The 16,696-nt window shown below is 41.1% G+C and overlaps 1 protein-coding gene across 1 annotated transcript; it reads left to right on the top strand.

Moving 5' to 3' along the window:
* Positions 1-2,832: 2,832 nt before the first annotated feature.
* Positions 2,833-13,615, top strand: map3k12 (mitogen-activated protein kinase kinase kinase 12; the record flags this gene model as incomplete). Its single annotated transcript, XM_079465120.1, has 13 exons — positions 2,833-3,256; positions 3,348-3,531; positions 7,810-8,001; positions 8,188-8,346; positions 8,431-8,589; positions 9,113-9,221; positions 9,382-9,491; positions 9,673-9,789; positions 9,904-10,023; positions 10,124-10,772; positions 11,092-11,159; positions 11,756-12,041; positions 12,116-13,615. The coding sequence occupies 13 exons, from the start codon at positions 2,833-2,835 to the stop codon at positions 12,230-12,232; spliced, it is 2,694 nt and encodes an 897-aa protein (XP_079321246.1). The 3' UTR covers positions 12,233-13,615.
* Positions 13,616-16,696: the final 3,081 nt, after the last annotated feature.

The following is a 16,696-nucleotide window of genomic DNA, read 5'->3' as shown; positions in this document are numbered from 1 at the left end:
AGCAAAGTTAGGAAGGTCTGACATTAGGTGGAAGTGTAGAGGGAGCTTGATACCAACTTCATACTTGATACCAACAGATTAATTTCTTAATATTATTAATATGGAAAAGGTAGGGGTGTAATGGTTCACAAAATTCAGGGTTCGGTTCGATACGATACACTTGTGTCACGTTTTGGTACGGATCGGTACGTGTTAGATACGGCAAAAAGAAAGAAATGGCAGAGAAATTTCCATGAATACATTTTTATATATTTGTGTCCATATACCATATAATAATGGTAGGCTTACAGTAGCTGTCTAATATACTTTTAAAATAAACCTTTTTTCAAGCCCATACATGATGATGTCCGGCACACTTTTTTATTTAGGGGGGGCGCCAAAACTGTTTCTGCATACCCCCCTAACACTGAGTAGTTGCGCCCCTGTGAATGGTCTTGAACACAAGTAGGCCTATGAGAATCTTTTAAATAATTCAAAACTTTAGTGAGATTAAAAGTGGGGTCACTGAGTCATATTTCTGAGTGTAACATTTAGAATATTCTGTATTCACATACATTCTCAGGCATCAGATGGCCAGTCCGCCCCTGGCTCTGGATCAGCCTTAGCTAACAGAGGTAAATTGTAAAAGCATGATCTAACCACAGAGTTTAATTGCCTTTTCATCTTTAGGTCACCATCCAAAACAACTCACAGATTCTTGACACTGGTTTTAATTAAGACCAACAACAACAAGAAAGTTGAATTCAGACATTGCAGAACCTCTTGTTTTTAAGGGCCAGACACAATAACGTCTGTTTTATTTTCATTCGATAGCAAACAATTTCTTAACCTCCTGTAAACACGTTGACAGCCCTTAATCATCAGTCAAAACGTGCAGTAAGATGCAAACAGCGTGAAGGAGGGTCTGGAAGCATTACTAACCATCTGTATCAGCATTCAGGTTCAATAATCTTTTGTTGATTTCTTGGAATATCTTAAACTGAAAAATGAGATTTTGACTTGAAAGTGAGGGATGTTCTTGGGCCAACATCTTTTGTAGAAAACAACAAACTATCCCAAACTAAACCGTAGCGAAATGATAGGTGACAGTGATGAAGTAAACTTGTTAACTGTAAACTTATCACTAAAATCTGATTGATTGAACAATATAAATGTTGTCCCAGGTCAAAACTGATGTTGACCCATGCAAGAACAAAGACTGTGTGAGATTTAACTCTTATTTATTATGATGAGTAAACAATTCATGACACATTCATGTGATATATTAATCGTTCTATAGACATGACCCCCCCAAAGAGTACAAGAGTAAAAGAATGGACCCTTGTCATATGTTTGTATTTATACTGGTTGTTCTGTGACATTTGACGTTGTTCTTCTCGCACTGAGATTACATCATGACTGAAATAACACACGAATGAAAGATTAGACTTTTCAACGGTTAAAATCACAGCGGACGGCATTACATACATGTAAATAAACATTCGTTCTTGACGCTCGCGCGTGCGCCCCCTGTCGGACGTAATGACGCCCTCTGACGTCACTTCAGCACCGTAGAGGAGAAACAGCTCCTTCCGCTGGACCGATGGAGCCGAACCTGCGATCATCGGATGGAGCTCGATAGGAATCACGCCGAATCAGACCGTGGGAGGAAGAGATAGAGGAGAACGCGCGTGGAAAGGGCGTCTAACGCGGAGCTGAGAGGACAACATCGCATCCCGCCCGTCACCTGACGACGCGCGCGACAACAGCAACCCGCGGAGATTCGGTACCGTTCATCCAAAACCCACTCACAACACGAGCTGCGCGTCGAGCCTGCGATGAAAAACACGGCTGAGTGAATGCATGAATGATCGTGGGTTAAATATGTGTGTGTAACCGTGTGTTTGTGTGTCAGTGTGTGTTTATTGTGTGTGTGTGTGTGTGCGCGCGCGTGAGCGCAACCTCAGTCATTGCGGTACTTCAATGCTGGACGCGTTCACACGCGCAATTGACGCCAATGACGTCACATCAAACGCTTGCATTAGTGCGCGTGTCAGTCGTTCTTGTGTTTTTGAAGGAACACGCTTGTTATTATACGACACGCGTCATCAACGGTGTCACTGATGAACGCGCACGCGTTAGTTATGCAATTTTGTCGTATTGTGCTCAGACTGACGCGAGCGCGGGCGATGCGTGCGTCGCTGCGCGTGGAAGCGCTTCTCTCAATGTGCTTTTTATAGCGACACATTGTGTTGAACATGTGTTAAAGTGTGTTTATTACACAATAGCTGATCTATAAACATATACAGCGTGTGTGTTGAGTTGTGATGCACTGATGTGTATATTTCTTTGATGTGTTTTTGTATATTGATCATAAATGTATGTTTAATGTTAAGGTGTTTTATTGATTATTAAAACTGCTCATAGCCTTATTTGCAAAAGCAGGTCACGCTGGTTTTAATCATGTTTTGTTTTATTGGGTTAATTAACTGTCTATTTTTTATCACTAGATCAAATTAGCCCAACTGCTGTTTGATTGATATTATTCGGAATGCACAATAAAAACATGATTTTTGAAGCTATCTGCTTTTGCAAATGAACTTTTTATACTAAAATAATTTAGATTTTTAAATAAGTTTGCTCTCCTGAAAATTGGTATGTATTATGTTTACAGTATAATGTTATAAATGTCATCTTGACCTAATCAGACATCATTTGTAATATTGAAGTGTGGTTGTGATTTCTCTTCGCAGCTGTGTGGAGGAGCACCGCTGCTTCGGAGCGACTGTTCAGAGGTGTTCTTCTTCAGGGTGGGTGGGTAAATAAGCGGGCCACCCCACACCTTCTGCCCCCATGGCTTGTGTCCATGAGCAACACGCCCCATCCCCCTCCCTCTCAGGGTTCAGCACCCCTATCTCCGATCCCCCTTTCTGTCGGCCGGATCCCGATGTGCCTGCGAGCACTCCGGACACCGAACTGACCCCGACCCAGTGCGTTCTGCGCAACGTGCTCTCCATCGATCCCGTCGGCGGTGGGAGTGCCAACCACACCCATAGCAACAGCCCCACCCTGAGCGATGAGCCCACCAACTTCTCTAATAGCGTGCTAAAGCTGCAGGAGGGCGGAGCCGAGGGCGGAGCCGTGCGCAACCAGTCGGACAGCTTCAGACTGCAGGCGGGCGGCGGGGGCTTCCTGGAGGGTTTGTTTGGATGTTTAAAGCCGGTGTGGACGATGATTGGCAAGGCTTACTCTACAGAGCACAAGCAGAGTCAGGAGGGTGAGTACGCACCGGCTCTGTCAGAGAGAAACGCCGCTGACGCTCAACGGTCGGCAGTTTGAATGATATAATGTAAGTGTGTGTGTTTCAGTATTGTGGGAGGTCCCCTTCGAGGAGATCTCGGAGCTGCAGTGGGTGGGCAGTGGGGCGCAAGGAGCCGTTTTTCTGGGCAAGTTCCACGGCGAGGAGGTGGCTGTGAAAAAAGTGAGGGACATCAAAGAGACTGAGATCAAACATCTGCGCAAACTCAAGCACCCCAACATCATCACCTTCAAGTGAGTCCAAACAAATAAATAGTTATTGTCATCTTGCTCATGTCCCTTGCGTGATATACAGTATATTTCAAGAAATGTGCGAGCCTCATTTGACGTTTGTGTGAGCATCGGTTTCTTACTTCCATTGAGGAGAATATTAAAGAAACATTTGAAGCCAAGAATAAATCTGTGAATTCACACATGATTCCCAGTCTGTTGACCCCGTTGTTTGTTTGTGCCAGCACAGAGGCGGAGCTAGAGTTTCCGACGGACCATGACAGTGTGTAACCCTAACATTATTAATTCTGTTAGGATTGTTGATTAGACAGGCTAGTGATCATTCACTTCCCAGAGATCTTCAAGTGAGGTGTCACAAATGTGATTTCATGTATTTACAAACCAATTCTACAATGATATGAGCTTAAAGTCATTTTGATCAATCTAAAAATGACGGAAATGACAGAGTTGGTAACTGATAGCTCAATTAATTTAACCGAAATAAAAGAGCACCAAAAGTGTCTTAAACTGAGAGGGATCACATAATACAAATATATCAAAAACAAAATCATGAATTGTCATTGATGTATTCATTTTGAATATTAATGTCTAATAAATATGTCACATGTTATAAAACTAACTAAGAAGCACTGCTTAATGATTTTATTGCTGTTTCAAGTGTTGGTATATCACATTGATTCTCTTAGTAGCATTAAAACCAAAACAGTTATTCAAACTGGAAAAAAATTGTAGCTTATATAGAAATCAATCAAAGAAGGTTCAACATCACTGAAACACTCAATGACTTCATATAACTGTTGTTCAGCTGAGAAAGTTCACCTCTGATTGGCCAGGACATTTACTCAACGCTGTAAGAAATCTTTGATGTAACATAATCTAAATGTAATGCTGTAATCCACATTCATTTAAGTCAATTGTAGTTCATTTGTTTTTATAATGTCAGGAACTTTTATCTTGAATTTGAAAGGTTTTTTAGTTCATCTTGTTGTCATTTTTCCAAAGCCCTGCGTTGTTAACATAATGTATGTTAGGTTAAATGTGAACCGATCTCTCTTATATGATTAATTATCTGTTAATGAAGCATACCATTAGCTAAACAGTTTTTGTCAAAGTTGTTCAGGAAACCCAAGGCATCACCTGAAAATTGTATTGAAATATGATGCTTTCTATTCTTGTGTAACTCCAAATTAGTCATTCGCTCGTCCTCTATTTCAAAGCTGCATCGTGCTGCTGCCAAACGTCAAGACAAAAAGCTTCTTTCGGTTGTCGGTCAACTTCAAAATATCAGTATTGATCTGTAAACTGACAGGCATGGGCTTATATTCCTGATGTTGTAGAGTCAAAGTTTTTGACATGTGATGTGTGAACATTACCCATGATTCATGGCGACCTGACATAGCATGGCTGTAATTGAAGCGGGCCAAGCACTGAACCTTGTAACACCTCTGTTCCCAACAAAATCTTCAGCGTGTGTGAAAAGACTGAAAGCAGCGCAGAGTTGTCCTGGTTTTAATCCGATCAGCAGACAGGTCAAGCTGGACGAGGACAGATAATGTTCTTGAGCTGTGAGCTTCCGTAAGAAACTGTAGCTCTCTTGAGACACTGTTGAGCTCTGGTTTGGAACATCCTGAATGATGTGGGTGAATGATCCCTTTAAAGCTCATCCAGACTGTATGTTACACTCAATCTGATATCTTAATATCTAAACAGGTCAGCATTAATTCATGTGAACCCCAACGAGCTAGTTTGGTTATTATTAGAGCTGTGAAGTGCTGTGTGAACAGAGCATTTGCAGACTGACACCTGTAAATAAACTGGTATGAAACTTTCGGTTTATTGTTGTACTGTGCTGCTACTGTGCACTAAAACATTAAATGACCTCCTCAATCCTAAATGTATGTGTTTGCCCCAAGGTTTCCTGCTCTGAATAGTCGGCACAGTCTTGGTGCATCTCTGATTATTATAAGCTTACCTGTATGTTGTTTTCCCTGCTCAATCACAGATTGTTCTTTGTTTTGAACTAAACCATGAGCTCTATTTACACGATAATGGCTGCGTTCACACAGTTTTTAGGATTGACAACATGCACATTTTAAAGTGAGGCAACCCTAACCGGTACTGATTCTGAAGATTCATTTCATGTTTCTTAACTTTCTGAATGTTATTGATTCTTAAAATGACTAGTATTTTTGAACATCAAGCTTGTGATGTTCGGAGCACAAATTCTTTGCATGTTCTTGTCCTCTTTTGATTGACAGGATATATCGTCCCTCATCATCGGCTGTTTTTAAACTATTGGTTGATATCGATATACCTGAAAACCGATTTATAATTGATCATTTGGGTCAGATTCTGTGGGAATTGTCAGTTTGAAATCATTTGACTTTAATCCACGTAAAGATACAGTAAGTATGTAAAGTAACACACTTTAGGGTGATGCAGCGCTAATAAACTAAACAAGAAGTACAACTGACCCATACAAGATCCGTACATAGAGAGGGACACACAAAAAACACATTTCACAGGCACACAAACTGTCTTCCACACACCAGTTTTTGTCTTTGACATCATTTTACAGAGACACAACACAAGCAGCAGATGTGAATGTCTCTTATAACTGTATTTATCTTTTAATGATGCACAGTACATTTATTCCTTTAGCTTTGTGCTTCTATCCAAAGAGGAGCAAGATTAAAGTGTATAAACAAATGTGCCACATGCTGCACTTCTGTTACTGTGAATGAAGACATAATAAACAACTACACTGCATTACAGTCCTGGCAAACCTCCGACACACAGAACTGCTCTTTTAATACATTCAAGTTTACATTTCTGAACACATTTCAATGGTTTAAGACACATGTGGAGAACCAACGCATCATGCCTCTAGATATCTGGATTGATAGACTGTTAGGAATGAATGGTTTGCCTGTAATTCACGTTATTCATCCACTAGATGGTGTTGTGGAATTTTCTTATTCCTTAAACTAGGTGAGTCAGCCCAGACAAACCCAACGCCCAGAGAGGCATGAGGTACTTTGCAAAGTATGTTATTGTAGTTTAATCTGCATCATAAGCAATGAGAAAAGGCGCTCTTTCCTCCTACACACAGAGTTTATATATGATTCAAACATGACACCCCCTCCCTTTGCCCCCAGCAAGAATCCCGAGCTGGTTTACGAGAAGTGATGCCCGTTATCCCAAACAGAACATCTTGGCCCCTTCTCGAGGGCAAAGGCAGAGTGGTATGACGCGTATAGAGAAAAAACATTATAAACATTTTAAAGAAAACAAAGATAAACACTTCATAAACATAAAGACAGACACATCAAGAAGCAAGACTAGAAAATTTCCATTACAATGGCATGGTGTTTAGTGACATGTTATGGAGTGATAAAGGAAATGACCACATGTTGAAGTGATACCCTGTGTCCCAATTCACATTCTATCCATCCTAAATAATACTCCAGATTATTATGAGTATGTCCCAAACAGTGTTAGGCAAGTGACCCTTAAAACGTCATTCATTTCTAGTCACTACATTTAATGACTTATTACTAATTACTTTTTATATCTTATATCAACCTTGATTATTAGTTAAGTGATTCAAATATAGACATAAAATGGCTCTTAATTCATTCAAATAAATAATATTAAACTACATAAAGTAATATTATTAACTGACCAAAGTATACAAATGTGAGACTGATACATTAAAGCAGGGATTAAAGTTAGACTTTGACATTTGATGACAATTCCACTATTGCACACACAGTATTTAAAGACCACTGAAATGTTCCGCCCTACAAAGACAAAGTGCATGAACTACACAAACCCTGAAACTGACGACAATGTCTTCAAAGTTTTCACACCAGCCAGTTACTGCAGTTTTGACTCTCTTGTTTCTCTGAAACGGGACAAAATTGAACCAGGAGACAGGACGAAAGACAGAACTCATGTTACAAAGCCCATTTCAAACCTTATCTTAATTTTGAACAAATGTGTAGTTACGGCACTTTGCCTTTGTAGGGCAGTATAGTTCATTAGTCTTCAGTGATATATGACTGCTGACGTGACGTGACGTGACCATGAAGTGTGTTATTCTCCTTAGAGACATTCACCCAGAAACCCTTTACAAACACCCTGGCAAAGTCGTTGAACCATTTGTGTCATTAATCCTTCTCATCAAAGTGTCATTATCAGTTACATATACTGTTAACATACATGAAAACATCATAACAGTTTGAGTAACACGTGTGTGTATGTGTGTGTGTTGTTCAGGGGCGTGTGCACACAGGCTCCGTGTTACTGTCTCATCATGGAGTATTGTGCACAGGGACAGCTGTATGAAGTGCTGCGAGCCGGCAGAAAGATCACACCGTCACTGCTGGTGGACTGGGCCATGGGCATCGCTGGAGGAATGAACTATCTCCACCTCCACAAGATCATCCACAGAGATCTCAAATCACCAAAGTACATCCATACACATTTGAAGTACATCCATACACATCTGTTCTCTTCATGATCTGTCGGTCCTGCAAGAGTTTTACTCTTAACTATATTAAAAAGCCTTTCAGGTCTTCTGCAGCTTCACACAGCGGAGGAGCAACAGCAGTCTTGTGTGTGTCTCTTATAGTTTTCTCATATGTTGTGTTAAAGCATGTTGATCACACACGACGATCTGGTGAAGATCTCAGACTTCGGCACCTCTAAAGAACTCAGAGATAAGAGCACCAAGATGTCGTTTGCTGGTACCGTGGCCTGGATGGCACCCGAGGTCATTCGAAATGAACCCGTGTCTGAGAAAGTGGATATCTGGTATGAGATCTACAGCAGATGAGAGCACGACAGCAGATCGAGCCGCTCATTGATTGGTTCATGTGTGAATGATGTCGTCTGCAGGTCATTTGGTGTTGTGCTGTGGGAGATGTTGACCGGTGAGATCCCGTATAAAGACGTGGACTCCTCCGCCATCATATGGGGTGTCGGAAACAACAGCCTTCAGCTTCCACTTCCAGAGAGCTGCCCGGACGGATTCAAGATCCTCCTCAGACAGTGCTGGTGAGCAGCCCTCCACCGATATCACAATCAGAAAAAGCTTTATTGCCAAGCGTGCTTGGACACACAAGGATTAGTCTTAGTGACAGAAGCTTCCACTGTGCATACAGGTTTAAAAAGTGACAAAACCTACAAATAAATATGTGAGAGACAATACACAATAGCCAAAAAGGTGAAACTAAATGAACAATTATTGTGTATTACGTGCCTAGTCACAGTAGTAACAGACTTAAGCACATGAAAAGGTCCTATTCTGTGCAGCTAAACATGGTTAACACGACTCATTTTACTGTGGTCACTACATTACGAGTGTCAAATGCCTGCTTTACATCTTCAAATGTGCTGCAAGAAAAAATATCATCCATTTGTAAAAAATATATCGGCCGATGCTGACAGCAACAATCGGTCTATCACTACTGCTGAGACAACATCAGACAGACAGAGAGACAGTTTGGGCCCTGATATTATCAGAAAACAAAATGAGAGAAGAAAAAACACAACAGTTTAATCTTTCTTGTGTGTGTAGGAACTGCAAACCCAGGAACAGGCCGTCATTCAGACAGATTCTGTTGCATTTGGACATCGCCTCTGCAGACGTGCTGTCTACACCACAGGAGACGTACTTCAAATCACAGGTGAACACAACAACATGACACGACACAACACAACATCTGCTGGTTTGATTCATCAAGGATTCGCGCTTCAGTTTTTTATAGACTTCCCATACAGTTCAAGAACTCAGAACACAATCCCAATATTCACAGTGTGTGTGTCTGTGTGTGTGTGTGTGTGCAGGCGGAGTGGCGTGAGGAGGTGAAGCAGCACTTTGAGAAGATAAAGTCTGAAGGAACGTGTCTTCATCGTCTGGATGAAGAGTTGATAAACCGCCGTCGAGAGGAGCTCAGGTGAAAACATGACAAGACAAACTCGTGGTTCATTCATTCGTTCATGTTTGAGTTTAATCTCAGACACTTTGTAGTGATTGTGAAGCGTGTACACTGTTGTCTTTATTTCTTCAGTGTTTTATGGGTCAGCTAATGTTTGTTGGTTAGGTGGGATATAAACGTTTCACTGTGTTTGTAACAGACACGCTCTTGACATCAGAGAACACTATGAGAGAAAACTGGAGAGAGCTAATAATCTTTACATGGAACTGAATGCCGTCATGCTGCAGCTGGAGCTCAAGGAGAAAGAGCTGCTCAGGTAAAAAACATTCCTTCATCCTTTGACATCGTATCCGCTTTCATGTCCTGCTTCTAGTTAAATAGCCAATAGGCTTTAATTGATCGTGATCTCTCTCTCTCTGTGTGTGATCAGGAGAGAACAGTGTCTGGACAAGAAATATCCCAGCCTCTTCAAACATCACCCCTCAACCACAGTAGACAAACTCATCAAGAAGAGAAGCGTCCCGCAGAAACTGCCCACCCATGGCAAGAGGTGAGAATGATCACAGCACAAAATAATATCACTCCTCACAAAACCCCACCAGCAGCAGTCTCATTTAACTAATCAAGTCATCTTTGTCTTTCCTATGAAGGCCGGATCTCCTGAGGTCAGAGATCATTCTGCCTAAAATGGACGCTGGCGTGCTCCAGGTGAACGTCCCACCCTGTGCGAAACCCACCTCGCCAAGCCGCGCTCGTAGGATGAAAACTCGCCACCGGAGGGGTGGCCGAGGCAGCAGCGGGGATCTCTCAGCCGCCAAACCTTCATCTGCCCCTCCCAACCGAGAAAGAGAGCCCACCCTGCCCAGAGCCACCACGCCTGCTCCACCCCTCACCGAAACAGCCCCAGGGACCGCGGCGGGGGAGGGTCAGCTGGAGCCACCCCCTTTAAAGCTGTCCTCCTCCAGCCCCGATCTGCTGTGCTCAACCCGTCGCGTGGAAGACGGGGTCAGCGGAGCCGTCGAGACCGAAGCCCTGGGCGGAGAAACGGCCGGAGCCGAAGCCGGGGCGGGCTTAGATGAGACTCTGCCCAGAAGTGACACGGCGAGTGAGGACGCGGCTTCACTGCCGTTCTCCAGCAGTCCTGATTCGCCCTGCTGTGGAAGAAGTGGAGCTGTGGGCCGAGCTCATGTAGAGGAGAGAGAGGAGGCCACCGGAGCCATTCGATTACCCAGAGGATCCAGCGGAAGTCACCTGACCCCATCTGCCATCCTATACAGAGCTGCCATCACACGCAAACAGGTAGAGATAACACAGCCTCGATCTGATTTCATTGATGAAAAAGCACCAGAGAGTTTATTTATTTATTTTGTTCTTGAAATCCTCCCAAATGTTGTAAAATAGAACTCATACGAAGCCTGGCCTATATATGAACATTTCTGTGAGTTCTGCCGCTCGACAATCTAAACATGTCCGTCTCCAAAACACTGAATTTATCTGACAGTGACGGGTCCATCCTCATAAATTGTTTTTGAACTTCTTCTCTTGACTTGTGTCCATTCACCTCTAAACACAGTAATGCGTGTGAATTCTCTGAAGTGACGTGTGTTGTGTTCACCAGCGGCGTGGCGTCTCATCTGAAGAAGAGGAGGGCGAGGTGGACAGTGAGGTTGAGTTACCAAGACGACGGTAAGAATCCAGCGTAACGTCTGATCTGGCAGGTCTAGCTTCCATCAACCAATCACATCAGTTATATCGTTAACCAATAGTCACACAACACACACTAGACTGTTAAAGTTGACTTTCTCTGCTCCTTGTCAGCTTCTTAATCGTGCCGCTCTCAAAACCAACCGCCATCCCTATCTCCACCATATCTGCTTGTATCTGCCGGATCATTTGAATTGAATCATTTTGCGCGTCATGAACTGTTCTGGATCTCCAGGCGGGGGGGACATGTATTGCTGCGCTCCCGCTCTGGGGGCCGGAGAGTTTGTCTGGAACAGTTCATTCCACCAACCTTAAATATTGCTATTGTTTTAATATTTCATGACTGTTACAGTTATTTTTACACACACAACTGGCCATATTTCAGCTTCACTCCTGAAAAAAATCATTTAACAAGACATTCGGAGTCATTGAAATGTGTCTGAAAAAGGAACCTGTGAGGACTTCTGAAGGAATATATGGATGGCAACACTATTAGATTTTGATTGTTTATGTGTCATTTTATTTCTTAAAAAGCAATATGGAAGATGCTTATGTTCCGCATTCTCTGTCATTTACAGCCGGCCAACCAGTATCACCAAATGTCAGTCAGTGTCCACCTTCAGTTCAGAGAATCTATCCGTGTCAGAGGGGGAGGAGGGTCACACCACTGACCACTCCCACAGCGGCACGCCCGACGTGGTCAGCACCAATACAGACGAGCGTCTGGATGACCGCAGCGATGACCTCATCTCTCAGGGCTCAGAGATCCCCGCTGACATCACTGACCCTACGTTGTCTGAAAGAGAAGCTGCCGCCCTCGAGCTGGAGAGAGCCAACTTTGACCTGGAGCAAAATATCCTGGAGGTACACAAACACCCGCACTGACGTGAACCCAAAACTGATGAACACAGTATAATGTGTGTGTGTCTGATCCACAGACTCGTGCTCTATGTGAGGATTCAGACTGTGACAGCGCTGAACTGGACCAATCAGGGAGTGGAGAGCCCAGTCGTCCACCGAGCGCCGGAGGCTGGGGTCAGGGTGCTCAAAACTAAACCAGCACACACGCTGACTCTCACTGACACACCGTCTGCCCTGCTGAGCTGACAAACACAACTTAACCGTGTAAAAAAGAAGAAATCCTCTGACGCTGGTCAAAACAATGTTGTGATTGTAAACTGCCTCATGACCAGGGCATCGCCACGGAAACAAACTCATCAGGAAGACATTTCACCATCAGTCCCGTGAGCTATATCTGCGTTCGTCTCGTTACACTTTCATTTCTAGTGCAGATACACATGAAATGTCAAACCACATCCGTTCACGTGCTAAAGATTCAGTGTGTAGTGTTTACATTGGGACTGACTACACAACACTTCTATGTACAGGTACAAGGTGCACGTATAAATGTGACCGTCTCATGCCCTGAATATCATGTAAATATATATTTAGGACACACACACACTGTAACTCACGAGGTTAAGAGGGTTAAATGTAAATCATTGTCCTGGTCAGGACAGCCGACGTGAGTTCAGGTAACAGCAGATGTGTGTCATACTGAACACAAGTAAACAAACACGCCCCCACTGTCCGCTCTTCCGTTACCTCTTTCTGTACTTTTCTTTCCTAGGGACATGCAATATGTACATTTCAACTGATTTTAAAGAAGCACTTTTATTTTCTGTACAAACAAAGGAAAAACACAAACAACAATAATATAAAAAAACTATGTATATGAATTTTAGCTTGCAAGATGTAGATGTACGAGACGTGTAAAGTCCTGAAGATGCATGATATACATTTTTATGTATTTTAATTTTTAAATCAATTGTTTTTATACATCTTAAGAAATGTTTGCACTTTTTTTACCTCGAATGTGTAATGACGTTGTGTTGCTTGTAGGCACTTTACAGTAGGATGTTTATATACTCGATCACATGATCAAATATTGTATTTATGATACGATAATAGTGAGAGATGCCCATCTCCAGCGTATGTTATTAAGACATGTTTTAAAGAAATACCTTAAACCACGTCACCTTTCTTTTTAAGCCATTACTTTAGATGTAAATGGAGCTTTATATGCAGGGAGGTGTTAAGAGTAAAGTGTAAGAAGATTGTAAAAATGTAAAAAGTGGAAAAGTGTTCAAATGTAGAACTATTGGAAGCCCTGTTTTGATTGAATTATTATCATTCAAGTTCTGCGATTGGTTTGGGTGTAGACAGCAATAATCTGACTATGACAGTAATCTGGATATGAAAAACATATTTCTGATGATTGTGATAAAGGACACATGTGGAATAAGCATGACTGAACTGACATGTGGACTATTTTAATCGAATTACTGCAGAAATGTAAACTCATCTTGTACAGCAATCAGATCGCTTGACAACACCTTTTACCTTCCAATGTTTGTGAAAATAAAATATATCAGTATAAAATCACTGCGGTCTTTCATCATGACGATTTACAGTTCATTTAAAATGTGTTCTTATGCGCTGTAGACATGTTATACTATGAGATGCTCCTCAGAACTCATGACGTCACTCACTGATCAATGTTTGACTGTCGAGATGAATGTGAGCTGTTGCAAAACCATCAGTGTTAGAAAAGATCTCTCTTACTGTAATATCAGAAAAAAGACATCATTTTCGGACGGTTTTTATAAAGGTCTACAGATACAGTTACCTGGTCTTTATTCACCCGACAAACCAAATGTGGGACAGAATAAGTTTCACCACTGAAACAGAGTAACGGAATTAGACATTTAGTTTACAATTTCAACATTTTAGCTCGTAAAATTAATGTATTATTCAGTCCATTCCAACTACAACATCATTAAGGCATAGATGACATTTTATAGAACATAAAATCATTTAAATTGTGATTTTAATTGAAGGCGTACTGTCTCTTTAAATGTCGAGCACAGATGAGACGCGGAGTAATATCTTGTCAAGAGAAACAAATAGAAATGTAGTATTATTAACTAATGCATTTCATTATTCGATCATTATTTTAATTGAATTTAATGAACTTAAACCAAAACTCAATAAAACTGGACTAATGCACGCTAGCAAACAGGACCGTAAAGGCTAGAACACAAATGAACCAGCAGAGAACAGCAAACACAAGGCCGTTAATTAGGGGAACTAACAGGTGATAATTAACAAGGGACAGGTGGAGGTAATGAAACACTGAAGGGAACGAGAGGGGTCACGCGCATGCGCTGTCATGACACTTTAAGTCTTCTTAAGTCACTTTAGTGTTAGCTGTGTTTCATGACTTATTATGGCTTCAATCAAAACGGTTCCAGTTTGATTGATATTAATTGGAATACACAATCAAAACGTGATTTTTGAAAATCTTTAAAAATTGAGTCATCTCGTTGTGGAATTAAACTCGGAAGAATAAACAATAGCGCAAACACTCGTCTCGTGTGCTTCTCGGGCTCAAGAACGTGTTTCTTAACGTGACAACTAAACACAAACACACATTTCTCTATGGAAGGCCAATAGGGTCAAAAACGCGCGAATTTTAACACGTCAACAACACGTTAAGTACGTGTGCTTTACGTGTACTTTACGTGTACTTTACGCGTACTTTACGCGTTAAAAATTAACGTGTACTTTACGTGTATTTAACACGTACTCAACGTGTTAAATACACGGCAAGTACACGTAGAATACACGTAAACAACGCGTGATTCAGACACCGGTTTCCAGTTTAAACGGGTCAATATCATTGGCTGCCTACGAATTGGGTCAAACCATTTCTGCACACTTGGGGGGTTGCCTGCTGCTCATAGGCTACATGCTACCACCATGAAAGATCCTTTTGTTTATTTGTAATTTTCTTGTGAAGCCCACACGTATAGTAAAAATTAAGTTTATTAAGATAAGATAAAAGTTATCTAGAAATTCAGTTTTCTAACAAAAAGTTACAAATGTGGTTCTTTATAATTCTGATACAATCCATTGTAATGAATTTCGATTCTAGGTAAACAACAAACTTTTAAAGACTGAGATAAAGTTGCTGCTATGACCAGTAGGGTGCACTCAAAATACCACAGAAGCCAAATGAATAAATGTAAATGTAAATGTAAATGTAGAAGTGCCATATTACAGGATCGAAATCAAATCACAATAGATATCAATGAAATAAGATACTGACACATGCTTTTTTCTGTAATAGCCCATCCCAGGTCATACTCATGATTTATATAAGACACTTATATCACTGCAATACATTAAACTGCAATGCTCAGCTTTACTCCACGTTTTCAACTGTATAGTTTTAACAGTAGAATATGTTTACAAGTAATCTTATTTCTGAGATATGCTTTTATTTCTTGAGAAATGGTACCATGGCCAAATGTACAACAAATAGAAATATGATATAAATACATTAACTGGTTTCAAAATAGATATAGTCTATGTTATGATAAGGCTTAAATATAAATAAAGGCTATGTTATGTTAAGTCTGTAACAAAAAAAACCACCTTAACAGTTGTACCTGTAAGAAAAACAGTCAACAAACCAATAAGAATATTTAGTTTTATTTCCAAATTACAATAAAAAATATAGCTGCAGAAACTGTGACAATGGGATAATGCTACCAACTTGTAGGGGAGAGATTCAGCGCTACAGGAAGACTGTAAGATACAATAAGGTGGACTTCAAAATTTAGTTTCTACGCATACAGCATCCACCTGAAGGTTGTGTGTGCAAATAATTTTAGCTGAATGCACAACCTGCTCTCCCCTGACCTTACGGGACATGTAAGATAATTAAGTTTGAGTTTAAGCAGGACAAAAATGACATAAAATGTAGAATAACTATAAAGAAAAAAGACAAGACAATATGTGTGAGCTTCAGTTGAATATCAGAAACAAACATGAAAAACTGCTGTTAAATCCTAACCCTGCCAAAATGACCATAAGTACAGAATTAGGCAAATAATGTATATCACCACTATAATTTGTGTATGAAGTGCAGACTAGTGTCCAACAGACAGAAGGATAACATATAACCACATAAGTCCTAGCGATTGTCCCTGAGATCCTGAGGATGGCAGCTTGATGGTGTGACACTTTATTAATGAGAGATAATGATGTCAAGAGCCAATGATTAAAGGGTAAATTTTAGGAGCAAAAAAGTTTTGAAATTTTGGACTGTTGTAGCGCAAGAGGGTTTAAGTTAGAGACCCCCAATTTGCTATGGTAACATATGAAACCACTTTTGGCCAATTTAAGAGATAGTCTAATTGCATTTGACCGGATTGTGTTCGTGGTAAAGATACTCATGTCACAAGAGACCGCCTGCTCTCTGCCTTTGGACATAATCCATTAACATTCTGGGACTTGCATTAGCCTGATAGGATTTAAATTTTGCAGGTTAAAGAACTAACAGTTTGGTTTAAAGACAAAAACATACCAAGAACTATGTTTTTGCACCATTACCGATTTCTAACACACACTCACAGTGTTCAGTGTGCTCTGGCAGTTTTAGGAGCAGAAAT

This window comes from Barbatula barbatula, assembly GCF_947034865.1.
Source record: "Barbatula barbatula genome assembly, chromosome: 9".
Lineage (NCBI taxonomy): Eukaryota > Metazoa > Chordata > Actinopteri > Cypriniformes > Nemacheilidae > Barbatula > Barbatula barbatula.
The sequence above is the reverse complement of the archived record's forward strand: the minus strand, read 5'-3'. Positions and strand labels throughout refer to the sequence as shown.